The 15,272-nt window shown below is 41.0% G+C and overlaps 1 protein-coding gene across 1 annotated transcript; it reads right to left on the reverse strand.

The window, feature by feature from the left end:
* Positions 1-2,650: 2,650 nt before the first annotated feature.
* LOC138246773 (olfactory receptor 1G1-like) lies at positions 2,651-3,577 on the reverse strand. Its single transcript, XM_069201533.1, has one exon. It carries the CDS (start codon positions 3,575-3,577, stop codon positions 2,651-2,653), a length of 927 nt encoding a protein of 308 aa, XP_069057634.1.
* Between the last annotated feature and the right edge of the window lie 11,695 nt (positions 3,578-15,272).

Raw genomic sequence — 15,272 nt, forward strand, 5'->3', positions numbered from 1 at the left:
AAGTGTAGACAAGAGGCATGCCCCCCACCCCAACAGCCTGCACAGGGGACCAGTGTCCCCTGGGCAAGGCCATTAGACCCAGTGCCAGGCAGGGGGCCCCATGCCAGAAGCCCCCAATGGCACACCTAAAACTTAAAAAACAAACTTACCTTAACTTACCTGGGATGGGTCCCCCATCCTGTGGTTCCCTCCTGGTGTGGGTGGGGGTGTTCCTGGGGCTTGAGGTGGGCATCTCTGGGCCCATTCCATGGTGTTTGAACATGGAAATGGGTACACAGCCATCCTAATGCCTGGTCTGACCTAGGCGTTAGATAATGACGCTAAGCAGGCTTAGGGCCATTATCTGGACCTGCCTACTCCTTGCGTATGGTCTCTGCGCTGGAGTATAGATATGGCGCTATGGGGTTAGAATAATTCCGTGGATGGGAACGCCTACATTGCATCGCATTGATGCAAGGTGGGTTGGCGCATCCTAGAAATGGGGCTAAGCCCTATATTTTGACGCTAGAGGGGTCTAGTGTCAAAGTATAAATATGGCATTAGGTTTGCCCCGTTTGAGCTTCAAAATAAATGACGCTCAAATGGCGCAAAGCAAGTATAAATATGCCCCTAACTTTTAGGTCAGCCTTCGACGGGAACAATCTCATGTTATGTAGATGTCTCATTTTACATAGAGCTCTTATGGGCATAGCTTTGGAGTCCACATATAAGAGGTAGCTCAGCTTCTAGTGTGATGTAAAAAGATTTCAACAGGGCACTAAAATTGCAACGCTACAACTTGGAGCCAGTGGTAATCACTAATAAATGGGAGCCAAGTAGAATCCTTAATTTGTTTAAAAAAAAGAAAGAGATTAGTTGGAGGACTACAAGCAGGTACTCTGTGAGGTCACAGCAGTACATGGTGACCTTGGTGATGCAGAGATCACTATTTTCAGTGACCGCCAAGGTGAACTATGGTTCGCAGGATAGCCACTACTAGTGGATGACATTAAATCAGGCTTTCTAAATAGTTTTTTGTGCCAGAACATCGCAGAGTCAGGTGTGAAAGAATTGTCTTTGCCGTGCATACAGAAATCAAGTACCAGCTCTAAGCTAATGTAATCTCTCCTAGAGATGCATACTGTGATTTTGTAGCACATCTCAGTATTTGTTGAATTATTTGAGGCTCATTGAATGACTGTATATTGACTGATTGGTTAAGACTATCATTTCCTTTTTCTAATTGGTGAAGCACTTGCCATAAGATGTTGTCGGGACAAATAAACCCTTGTGACTTAAAGCTCACTGAAAGTTGTGTGTTATATTCACGCTTACATTTTTAAGCTGAATACACAGTTTTGTGGCATGGAAAGGGGACTTGTATTCTCAAGTTAGCATAACTTTTTTGTTTCAAATGTGTTCAAAATATTAATATTTATGTAATGTTTGGTTAAATTATGTATTATATCGGAAACACTCGTTGTCAGTCTAGTTATTTTTTGTCCTGATGATTATTCTCTAGATGATTTTTAATTAACTATCGATACACTTGATCAAGAATGAGACAGGACACAACATTTAAAAACTCTAATGCTCATTAGTAAGTCAAGAAGCCAAGAAACAATGTGAACATTTAGTTTATATGCATAAACCTGTTTAATAACATGCATTTAACTTAACAGGCAAAATAACACCAAGGGCCTGATTTAGAATTTGGTGGATGTAGGATATGTACCAGAAGCTACTGCATGCATTGACGTCCATATACTTGAAATAGAGCAGACAAAATATCCATTCCTATTTCAGCACGATCTCCATCCATCAAACTCTTAATCCACTCCTAAATTCTCATTAATTGACAGGATTTCCAGTTTCACTTTATAAATTCTTACAAATTTGACATTTCTTAACTATGTATCCATGGCAAACTTAAAACATCTCCTTTCTCTCACATATTAAAACACTTTAATAATCAAAGTACTAAAGCATTAAGGGGCATATTTATGATCCCTTAGCGCCACTGGAGCGTCTCTTTTTGTGACGTTCTGGTGTTGATATGCTCTATGTCGTGGCGTTAAGCCACTTGTTGTGGCTTAATGCCCCCTTGTAAATACAACCCCTTCACATGCAGCACATTAAGTAGAAGAGGCATTCAAAGGGATTTGCATTGGGCGTGCATAGACATGGAAAGAGCAAAGTGCCAGAAATGATTGTTTATGTGTAGGAAGTTGTCCCTTCCTGCACATAAAACAATCATTTGAAAAATGATGCTTTGGTATTTGGTAATTCTGCAGCACACTTAGAAGTGCCAAATCGCCATCTGTGATTGTCTATGTGCAGGAAGTGGCACCTTCCTGCCCATAAACAATCACACCCCTCAATGCACACATCCTTGCAAGAAGGTGCAAGGATGCCTGTGTTGGTGCTGGCAGCTTAATTTAGCACCAGCGCAGGGGACAACACAGTGGTGCGCCGTACTCAATTAAGTACGGCACATACCTGTGTGTGAAAATGATGGAGTGCGGTACTGCCAATTTTTTCACAGCATTGCACTCTGTAATTTTCCTATATAGGCCTTAAAGTTGTGCACGCACACTATATAGCTGGCATCTTTCGGTGGGCGTTGTATTCCACAGGCATTAGAACAGTGGCTAGATTCACTTCATGTAATCTATATGAATTGTTTTCTCTTCTTCAGAGCATTTTTGAACTCTTCATTTTTTAAACTGTAGATGATTGGGTTAAAGAGAGGAGTAAGAGCTGTATATGTCAGAGACAGAATTTTATTGGTCTTTATTGAATATCTTGATATTGGTCTCAAATACGTAGAACAGAGAGATCCGTAGAATAATATAACAACCGTGAGATGAGAAGCACATGTTGAGAAAGCCTTGCCTCTGCCTTTTGCAGACTGGATTTTCAAGATGGCTGCGATGATGTTCACATATGATGTGATGATTGGGAAAAATGTGAGCAGTGCCAGTATAACACCCAGTATTACAGTATAGGTCTCAATCATCTGAGTGTCCGTGCAGGAAATATTAATTAAGGCTGTTAAATCACAGAAGAAATGATTAATTGTGTGAGAGTCACAGAAGGAGAACTTGGATATTAAGATGGTGTGTGGGAGAGCATCCATGATACCAATAATCCAGCTTCCAGCAGACAGCTGTATGCAGACTGTCTTATTCATGATAGTCATGTAACGCAAAGGACTACAGATTGCCACATACCGATCATAAGCCATGACAGTAAGCAGAAGGAATTCTGTAGATACCATGACAATGAAAAAATACATCTGCAGCAAACATCTAGTGAGGGAAATATGTGAGCCCTGAAGAAAGAAATAGGCCAGCATCCGGGGAAAAATGATAGACGTGTAACTAATTTCAAGGAATGACAAATTTGTGAGGAAGAAATACATGGGGGTGTGCAATCTTGCACTAGAGTAAATTATTGTCATGACAAGAACATTTCCTGCCACTGATATTAAGTAAATAAATAAGAATGAAATAAAAAGTGGAACTTGCTGTTGTGGAAGATCAGAAAAGCCAACAATGAGGAAGCCGTCTGCCAAGGTCATGTTTTCCCAATTCATTGGTTCAACAATCTATGTTTCACGTAATTTGAAGAAACTATAAAATGAAGCATGCAATTGTTGTAACATGAGTTGCTAGAAGATGGATTTGGCCATATCTGCAAAAAGAAGCAATATACTTATTGGGGATCAGTAGACGTACAGTTGCAATCATTAAAACAGGTACTAGGAGTTGAAAATGGGTACATAAATATTAACATTTTTTTCAGAGAGTGCAGTGCAAACTATAAAACCACATCTGACAATATCATTTACTGTGCTAGAGAAAAGCACCTTTGTGGTCACAAGCCCATATGTTTGCAAAATGAGTTTGCAACCAGAAATGGTTTATACAATTAACAAAATCCCTGTTAGAAGTTGGAAAAGTATTTCCAAATCATAAAATATCTTTTGTGACCATTTCCAAATTGAAATTTGAGGATGCTTGGAGGTACCCCCTTTCCTTTGTCAGTCACAGAGATGTAGCAATGCTTTGTAGCCAAAGGTGTAATCCAAAATCATTGCTCACTTACACACCCGGAGTTGGTGCAGTGGTGTTGTAACTGATTCACAAAGAGGAATGTGCCCCAATACCACAGCTCCCAGGTTGAAAATCAGGTAAGAGAGCCTCAGAAGGGTCAGGAAGTTGTCCAGTTATTCATGAGATTTTTTTTTAATCAGCAACTGTCCCTTAATGAATACAGGCTACTTAAAAATGTTTACGTTAAGGAATGCAAATGAAACCCTCTGCACCTGCATTCATAGCCATAGTTCACAACCTGTGACCTATCTAAATAATATTCATTTTGCAGCTTGTTTGTCTTCCCACTGCAAGTTACCAATTTGTGAGGCAACCTATTGGTAGGTAGAGGACATCTCAAATTTTATACCCATTCTCAAACCAGTCAGCGTAAAGGTTGAACAGCTGAGTTTGCGAATGGGTTTATGAAGATTTGTCTCACCATTCTTTTAGCCATATCAAGATATATAAGTAATTCGAGAAATGCTCAAACTGTACATTTCAGAGGTGAAGGTTTGAAACATGTACACTCTCCAATCTTCGTGATTTTTGCAAGGTTTTACATTTTGTAAAATGTCCTCTACAGCAGAATTCTCGTAACATTTTGAGCAGATCTGAGAGCCCCTAGCACCTCCTTGCGCCACATTACTGTCATTTTATTTTACACTAATGTGGCCCAACGAGGCCAAAATCGCTGCACCAAATTGGCAAGTGGCCAAGTGCATGGGCAGTACAGGGGCCCCCCAGGCCAGCCCTGTCGCAAAGTTCACTGTTTGTAAAGCAGACAGTGAACTTCATGACGGGCTGGCGGGGGGCGGCACTGCCCATGCCAAGTGCATGGGCCCCCTGGGAGCACCCTGCACCCCATCTCTACCAGCCATTTCATGGTGTTACTACCACCGTGAAACCGCTGGCGGAGAGGGGAGTCGTGATCCCCAGGGCAGCACTGCCCTGGAGGATTATGACTGCCAGCACCGCCTCACCTTTGTGCCACCAAAAGTGGCAGTGCTGGCAGTCAGACGTAGCGCTACTTCTGCGGTTGTAATCTGGCAGCCAGACTGCCGCATCGGCAGTGGTCCGACCCCCACTGCAACCCTTGAGGTCATTAAACCGCCAGAGTCATAATAAGACCCATTGTCTCATAGGACCAGTATCTTTGTTAGCACCTCTTGTGTCTTCTGAACCATAGGCATTAGTTTGCATTTACTTTTTACCTGACATATTGCCAAAGGTCATATAATGTCCAATTTGTTTTGAGACATTTCAGGAAAAGAATCACAAAATATGGCCATTTTGCGAGATCCTTAGCTTGGTTGTTGTTAAGATGTCTTGTGTATGTTTGGTTATGTGTGCATAATGAGATAAGATTATACGTGACAAACCAGGACCCCAAAACTGCATAATTGTGAAATACTAACAGTTTGCACTGGACACCTGCAAGCTGAGGACAGTCACAGAATGAACAAATTACTTAAATTAACATTAAGAGGAAATAAGTGATAATCAGGTACATAAAATAGAAAGTCTCACAAAAACGTTCCATACTATTGCCCACTATGTTGTTGAGAGAAACAGAAGTTGTTGTGGAAGCCCAGCAGAGGAGAAAGAGAAGAAGAGATACTATGAGGAGGAAGTGTAGGAGATGAACAAGCTCAGCGAGCATGTCACATTCAACCAGAGATATGAGCTGTAGCCACAGCCAGGCAGACACAGGGGTTTCACTCCGATGATCCAAAAGATGTGCAGGTATTATGGCTGCCATGTCTTATAATTTCCAATAGCTTCCAAGCCATAAGGATTGTTGCTGTTCCTTATTATAAAAAGCTAGGCGATTCCTAGATGAAGTTGACTTGATTAGGTACACACATTGTATTTCACAGTACACAATTTCGATTTCATGACACAAAGGTTACATTCTATGTAATTTCCTATTTCCTGCATACAGTAGACTGTTCAGAGGATGTAGAGGAAGATTCACCACTATATAGACATCATCTGTGCATTCTTGAGTGCATTATTACTGATGTGGTGGCACATTTTCAACAGTGCACAAATGAATCCTACATTTTCCACCTCTCAACTCTGTTTTGAAACCCTGCAACAAAAGAAGTAAGCAGTGGCTGGGTATTAAGTGAATGAGCATCAATGTAAACAAATTGATCAATCCAACACAATATACAACACAATCCTAATTTATTGAATTCCCACACATTGGTGTCAGTGGACATGGCAAGCCACTATGGACAATGATAGCCTAGGTGAATTCACGGACCCAGCAATGGCACAGGTACAGTGATGCACATAAGATCAGTGGAGGAACACATGTTTGAATTGGCAAAGTTTGTATTCCACTATCTACACAAAGGTTGAGTGACACTGCAAAATGATCTAGAAGTGTGTTGCACAATTATCCCCACATGCGCAGTGCTACACAACATTGCAACCTGGAAGTGTCTGCTGTTATTCAAATGAATAAATAAGACTAAGAGGATAATGAAATCATCCCAATAACCACCTATGTGCCTAAATGTAGTGAGAGCTGCTCCAAGAAGAGTACACAGGTTACCAATAAATATTTCTGACTTAATCAACATAAGTAATGTAAGAAAAATTGCTCATGTACACAGTTTAATTGTGCAAACCTTAATTTGCTAACTGTTTATCAAACCAAAATTGAATCACCCGTCTCTTTGCACCAGTTGGTCCTAGTAACGTATCATTTAAGATCTGTTTGGCTGACCACCAGGTCTCTGTCTGAGTATTCCAAAGGATATGGGGATTGCCATGATAGAGGGTGGTGTATCAGAAGTTGAGGTAGATTATAGTAGGGCTGTGGTATACCATCATCAGTGCTCCAACGATCTGAGGAAGAGCTACTACTGTAAGTACGTGCCTTCTCAAACTAGGAAGTTGCTTCCTCGAAAGAACATGATTGAGTGTCGACCTCTTTGATATAGGCGTACACCTTCTCCTTGCTGAACTTGTTTATATGCTTTTTAAGTTTGGTAATCTTTTGTTGTGTTTAATATTCTTTTGTTTCATTCAGCTCAGCAGTAATTTCAGCTAACCTACTTTTAAAGGCTGACAATGATTCTGTTGTTAGGTACTGACGAATGGAGGTTTATGTATCTTGTAACACATCACCTTATCAATAGAGAACACATTAACAGCATATATATTACCTTTAGTTGTACATCAAACACTGTCCTCTTTACCAAAGGTTATGGGCAATATGGTACTATTCCTGATCCTGGTAATATAGCATAGCAAAGAATCCTGGATGAAATTATAATCTTTGCCCTGGAAATGTCAACTTGTTCTTTAGGAACAGCACTGTAGAAGATTACATTTAAATTGAGGGTGCTTGCTTTGGATAAGGACTATTTTCCCAAGTAAGTGTCTATGTTTCGTACTTGAGTCTTGGTACTTGCTTTTCTGCCACAAGGGTGCAACATCTGTACAGATATCACACCAGTCCTATAGTACGCTCATTCCTATGAAGCCTTATCCTTACTCAGGGAGGGTAAACAGTGTTGCTTTAGCTGTTTTTACCTTATCTTCACAAAGCATGGTAAAACTTTTACCACTGAGTGCCACGTCACCATCAAGATTATTTGTCTTTTTTGAATATGTGTTTGATCCCAAATTGAGGTTGATCTTTTTAATGTGTTCCTTTTTCTCCTCAGGATTTTTTCACATTACACATTTCATTTAGAATCTTACTATAAGTAAGTGACTTTCTGTGTTTGCACATACATTTTTAGACACACTGAAGTCTCTTTAAATAGCCTAGGAGAAGTGTTTAGTGTTTTTTTTGTTATTTGGTCCTAATGAAGCACCACTAGATCTGTATGGACTCTCTAGGCATGAAACATGTTGACCTGTTGTGACGGTTGAAGATAATCTCTTCTTCTCTCACCGTGTTTTGTTGGTAGAGTGATTGAGCATTATCTCTGTACACTCTCTAACATTTTTTTAATCTTGACCGAGACCCTTCGTTGATCAATAAATTGTGTTTTTTTGTAGGGTTTTTAAGCAAATTTTATCCTCTTTTTCCCTCTCCTATCTTTCTCTGTGTGTAGAATTGAATTCATTCCTACTCTCTATCATCCACAGCATGGATCTCCAATTAAGATCTCCAGCAGAGTACATCCTTGTGGTGGGTCTGTCAGACATTGCAGAGCCGGTCTGATGAGGATCCATCCCTATGATGAAGCATGACATCCATTGGGTGTGTGAGGACATTTGCTTCTAGATATAGAAGTGCCTAGTGGAGTTTAACACATATTTTCTCTGGAACAGTGTACTCTTATGTATTGTATCATTAATAGGGAGTCTGTACACTGGACCATTAATCTCCCTGTCCCTCTTTTGATTGTGTAGGTTGATAAGATCACCTTGTAGGATCCTGCAAGGATTTGCATTTAAAATAATTGTACCACCCTCTGGGAGAAATGAAATAAAAAGTTGAAAACCATTTTTGCTGGAAATTAGAATCTGCTTAACCTGTGTTAATCAAAGCTGAAACCAGTGCATGGTTGCTTGTGTCCCTGTCTAGAGGTGTTGGAGAGCAAATAAACTCTAGACAAAGCTAATAAGATGCATACCAGTGTTTGAATTGGATTATATTTTTGATCATGTACTAGTGTGGCCAAAAATATAAACTATCATTCCTGACATATTTGTAATTAGGGTTCTATTTTTTCATATCTGTATCAGCTGGAAAGATTGTAAGCTATGGTAGCACACTTCTTTGAGTTGACTAGTACCTCTTGTTTGAAAAACACTCAAAAACAAGGAAGGACATGCCTAACTAAAGAGATCAGGTGGGAGCTCATTGCACAACAGCAATATTGTCAAGGTGAGGAAGAAGTTGGTGATAGTATATGTCATTTTAGGAAACCATATGATTTAAGAAGAATTTATAATATGGCATATATTGACCTTTAGGTTCCTTGTGATTTACTGCAGTTGACTCATTACACTATTCTTCTCATTGCTGCCTGAGATTTCTATATATATATATATATATATATATATATATATATATATATATATACATATATGTATATACACACACAATTATGTAGGGTGGACATACCTGGCCACCTTGCAATGTTTGACTGCCTTTCATTCACATGGCTCCAATAGTTGCTTATGGACCACAGACAAAATATAAGCTTCAGATAAGCCCAACTGCCCACCCAACCATTGAAATTAGGTGTTTCTCAAGGGTCATCAATACCACCTCTTCTTTTTTTTGCACCCATATGTGTTATTTAGCATACCTCCTTGTGCAGTACTTGGTGAAATTGTGAAATGCATGCCTTTGACCTTCAAAGGCTCTCACACTTGGGAAATATCCCAGTGAATCCATCCAACATTAATATGTGCTTAGACCAAGTTTTCCATTAGTTGGAGGAGAGCCACCTGTGCTTAAAAATGTGAAGTTCAACGTCTTAATGATTGGAAAGTCTAAATTACTTGTTCTACTATTCTTCTAACCTTTTTCCAAGTGAAGCAATGATTTCTCTGTTGAACTTGACTTTGGACACTTAAGCCCATAGTCATACTTTTTGACGCTGAACTGCGCTAACGCATGTACATATATCATTCGTAGTTCAAGCAAGCGTTATTTGGTCTAAATAACCATCAAAGCAATAACTTACAACAATAAAATCATGATCTATACATAATAAATATATAACAACAAAATTAAAAAGTAGATGATAAGAATAAGATAAGAATACTGTAAAATGAGGAATCTGCGAGTGTACAAGGAGAAAAAATGAAGATAAATCTTCACATATGTACCCCGGCCTATAAGTAAAAAGGAAATGTCAAAGATCCTTTTGTTGGCTGCTTTTAACTTCCTCATCGGTAATTTATAAGAAATTCAATTAGTAAAACAATTGAATTGAATAAGGTAAAATCAGGGAACAATTAATAACAAATCACTATAGTCCTTTTCTTTATTTAAAAAGTATGTACGTATATGCCAAGCAGACGCAAGGAACTTGCTGACCGCACAAATTAGAAGAGAGGAGCAATCTCTCAACATCAGCCTGAGGGCATCTCTACACGTTCTCAACACCATGTTTCTACAGACAGGACAAAGCCATTTCCGCCGGGCAATGCCATAGGCAGGACAAATAAACATAAAGTGCACTACAGTTTCCACAGAACCATTACAACAAGGGCATTTATCGGATAACAGGGTGGAGCTCCACGAACTGGAAAAGGACTTCAAAGGGAGACATCCAATCGAGCATACAAACTTTTGCTTAGTTGATCGGTAATTAAGTCCAGGAAGGGTTCGAAATGGGGAAACCACTTATAAACCACTTATAATCGAGGAAAAGAGACGTCAGCCTACCATGAGAAGTACAGAGCAGATATTTTTCCCTAACATGGGACCAATAAGCAGATTTCAGGTGGTCCTTGTGAGCCCTTGTTAACTTATTGGGCTGGCTCCAAAAGTGACTGAGTCCCAAGGTATGGAACCATTCTGAAATGTGCTTGAACCAGGGGATAGAAAGTACGTTTAAGTCTATCCAATAAGTCTTGCGAAGATTCCCTGTAAGTGACTAATTCAGGGGTAGTCCAAATACGAACCCAAAAAATTAAAGGCCTTAAAGCTATTACATCAGAAATGCGAGGGAACCCTTGATCCAAATACACTGGAACCAGGGGCGTACTACGAGGACATGCCAAGAGTGATCTTGCAAAATTATTTTTCCCCACAGATAACTTGCTAGATTTAGAGCAACCCCAGACCTCAGCACCATAGACCGCGGCACTCTGAGCCTTTACTAGATAAATTTTAATAGCTGGGGAAACAACTTCCTCAATATTAGACATTTGAAAACGCAAAATTGCCCCTGACCTATTTGCTAAGAAGGCTAAGCTTTTCCCTACCTGGGCCTGCCAGTTCATATCATTACTGATTCTTACCCTTAAATAATCAATAGAGCATACCTTACTCAAGGGAACCTCATTATACAGAATGTTACAACGTTTTGGGCTACCAGGACCAAAGATCATAAGTTTTGTTTTACTAGAGTTAAGTTCCAATCCATGATCTGCACAAAACACACTAAACCTATCCATATATCATTATAATTGTGAAAAAAATGTATCCAATGATGGTAAAAAGACTTCAATCTTACCACTTAATGTGAATGAAAAAAGATGAAGAATAGCAGTCCTATGTGAATGTCCTTCCAAGTGTGTTGCTGCAATTAATTAGAGGGACGTTTGTCACACATTTCAAACAAGGCACAGTCTGTCAGCTTTTTTAATGATGCTTTTCAAAAGTCAGTGAAAACATTCATATCTTGATCAGAATTTATGATCACAATCAGGTGTCTATATTCTACATGTTGGTTGATGCTGACCCAGGTATGCTGCAATATGTTTATCTTGCATTTGGCATCCTCTGTGTAAGCTCTGTCCCTGGCTTTTGCCTTTCTTTGGCCTCTAGACTGCATTTGTTATGCAGGGCCACTTCTCCTTGTGGAGCTTCTCCTTATGGTTTGGCTGTTCCACACCTTGCCCTCTCTGGTTGGTGTAGGGGTTCCTAATGCTTCCGCCATGGCATGGCCTGGCTCAGGGATGGAAGGTTGTGTCTTGGTATGTCATGATGCACTGATTGACGTTCCTTTGAGGTCTACACACTTTTCCTGTTGGGATTGGTGCTTGTAGATGGCAATCTATTTCCCTGTCATAAGTGTGCTTGGAGTTTGCTGCACTTAAATATGTTAAATATGTTCAATATGTTATCTTAAATGTGTTAAATATGCTTTCTTACTTGAATTTTGGCCCTAACCCACCCTATTTTGGACTCTGTCCTGCTCTTGCTCTTAACTTCATGGCACCAGCAAAGTGTCCATCTCCTTCTATTCACTTTGTGACTTCAGAGAAGGGGTTTGCATTTTTACTGTAGATTTGCCTCCACCATCTATTGCTTGGGTTTCATTGCACCATTTTTTTTTTTTTTTGTGGGTACTTTCCTCTTGCTTCCTCTTGGATTTGTGAACATTCTAAAAATAGGCATTTTCAACTTTACCAAGGGTGTTATGCATCTGCAGAGGGTTACCCTAAATGTTATCTGAATAGGGAGATGGTGCAGAAAAGTGACAGTTGAAATACCATCATGATTGGTGTTAGACTTCACCCCACCTGGTTTTTGAATTCATTTTGTTGTCATAAGAACTTTGTGCACTTTACCACTTTTAACCGGTGCCTAAGTGATACACTTCATTGGGACAATTCATTTATTTATAAGTTCTCTGTATAGCACCTACATGCATCCAAAGCCTGTAAATGAAATGATACTTGTGGGCCTGTAACACTCAATGAACCACTCTCTAAAGTAGAATGTTAAAACTATTGGGAGGCCTGCCATTGCAGCTTTCAGTGCTGTTTTAAAAGTTGTTTATACTTAAAAGTCACCCCTGATGTCAGACCTAGCAGCTTATAGGGTAGGGTGCATTGTATTTAAAAGGTAGGGCAGGTGCTTTGTAAATTGAACACGTACCGGTAGTAGAAAAACACCACACCCATTTTAGTTTTTTCACTAATGTAAGGCGTATGTCTCCATAAGATAAAATTATAAATATAATTATTACCTTATTATATTTAATGAATTTTGACTTTTGATTGGAAACATGTAGACAGATCATGTTTCGTTGCAAAAAATATAGTTTAAATCTTTCTTTAATTATAAAGTTGGATTTTAGGTCACAATTTTGAAAATGTCACATTTAGAAAGTTAGAATTGTCTAGTCCCAACCATTCAGTGCATGCAGCCTGTGTCCTGGGTCACATGTCTGTTAATAGCTGGCAGCCTGCCTTTTGTATTAATCTCAGACAGTGAAACAAAGGGAGACTAGGTGTTGGCAGGAATGGCCATTGTGCCAGGAGGGGTAGGCAGGGGCTCCATTCTGCCCCACTTACATTTCAAAGGGCTGCCTTCAGCACTTTCATGAAGGGACTTGACACCAGCCTTTGTCACCCTAAACCACTTGGAACATGGACATGGAAAATAAGAAACTTTTTAAAATTGGATGTGTGGGAAGCCTAGAAGTTTCCCTAGTTCAAAGGCTGCCACTAGGGGTAAATATTGAACCCTCAGGCCAACTCTTCAGTATAGTACTGGACCTGCAGGGGGCACTCTGTATTCCAGAGAATTGATCTGCTGCTTGGGACCTGCGTTGTACATCAGAGGACTACCTTCCTTCTACCAGAAGACTGCCCTGATGCTTGAAGCCTGTCTTGTACCCCGGCGGACTGCCCTGCTGCTTGAGGCCTGCCTTGCTGCTTGAACCCAGGACTATCACTGTGACTTTATGGGCTAGTTTGCTGGCCTCCTAGCCTATGCTGCCCACCACAAAAAGCAACAAAAGTTCTGTTCTTTCAACATTCTCTCCATAAAATACATACATGGATTGTTTAAACACCATCATCATTGCTTGATCTCCTGGTGAGCATTGGACCAATGACCTTCAAGAACATCCTCAAAACTCCTTCACCAGCCATGCTAATCAGTGTTGGAGGCTGGCCCTCTAGGTACTGTGCATAGCTAGGCACTCTATACAGGGGGTCCAGGCAACCACACACTGGTTTCCAGAGGTAAACATTAGACCACCTAATGCTCCAATTTTTAGGGTAGCTGGTCGAGCAGTTAGGCTAATCCAGGAGAAATGCTAAGCATTTGCTGTACTGACAAATCCAATCATGCACTCAATGAATAACTCAAGACCAGAATTCATAAAATTACTTCAGACTTTTATATACATTTTCAGACCAAGATCTTTAAGATATGTTAAGTGCTCTTTGAGATATGACTTTTTAAAGTTTTGGTAAAGATAGTCTTTCTGTGCGTAATTACGCACCATTGGAATCAATGCACAGTCACCTTAAAAATGCTGTCGGTGGGTATCTTACACCAGCTGGAGAGCCTTGGGCAGGCTCCAGGTTTCGACAGGAGCAGTGTTGGAGAGTCTTTTGTCTCAGGCACAAGGCCACCTGGAGGGACCACTTGGAAAAGGAGCTGGTTTGCAGGTTTAAAGATGTCGCCTTGGGGTCCCCTTGAGCTGTAAAGGTCACAAGGGGTTGGGACCCGGGGCACACAGCGATGCAAGACTCAGGGCAGCCAGGTGCAGAGCGAGTTGGAGGTTCAGGAACTGTGTGCAACAGAGTCCTTTTGAGCTGGGGGTGAGTCTCTTTGAGAGCTGCTTACAGGACTACAGGGGCACTCTGGTCAGAGGTCCAGGTTGTTCCTGAAGTCCCTTGGCTGGGGATTCATCCTGATCCATTTTCAGCTCGAGGAGCTGGTTTTCTGGTTGTCTGACGTCAGCTGACCTGTACCCAGGGTTTTGGCATAACCCGGCCACTAGAGGGTGCAGTGCCACTAAACTTGGCACACTTGTAGGACACATCCAGGCAGTTGTCAGTGTTTTGTCGGGTCCAGCTACAACTTCCAGTCATGGAGATATCGGCCAGTCAGTGAAGTGATCTTCACTGGTTTGTTGGTTCTTGCTTGGTTTTTGAGTGGTGCCTCCACTCAAAATGGAGCTCTGGCATGATTCTTGAAGACTGGAGGTCCCCTGGGATTCTTGGGGTTGGTCATGTTCAGCTCCTCCACAGCGGTGATTTTCAGGTCCTGGGTGCAGCAGCAGGATTTGGCACCTTTTTCTTGTGCAGCAGGTCCACAGTTCTCTTGCTGGCGGGTTCTTTGGTGATGGTCTTCTTTGTCTTCTCAAATCCTTTTCAAATCTAATTTCTTGGTGAAGGGGAGCCCACTAATTACTGAATTTAGTGGGCGTCTTAGGGGGAACCTGGTAGTGTCCAATGGGACACTAACCGTTGGTTGGCTACTCCCACTATAGTGACCACTTCCTGTGGGAATGGTCACTTCCCTAAACCTGATTGGCTATTTTCCTGCCATCCAACATGGAGGAAAGTAAAATGGAGGGTCCACTTTGCCTGCAAGCACCTTGGGATGGTGCATGCTCAGTGAGACCACTCCTCCTACCCTGTGTGTGACTTTCCCACATATGCTTCCTCTAGAAGTGGGGATTTGCAAAGGGTGGCATCTGCTGCTAGCAGCAGGCCTGGGGATCGAGTTTCAAGGGCGGTAGCCCTTCGAAGTTCACTGCTAGGGCAGTGCACATTCCTAAGGGAGGGAGTGTT

The sequence above is a fragment of the Pleurodeles waltl genome, chromosome 7 (assembly GCF_031143425.1).
Source record: "Pleurodeles waltl isolate 20211129_DDA chromosome 7, aPleWal1.hap1.20221129, whole genome shotgun sequence".
Classification (NCBI taxonomy): Eukaryota; Metazoa; Chordata; class Amphibia; order Caudata; family Salamandridae; genus Pleurodeles; species Pleurodeles waltl.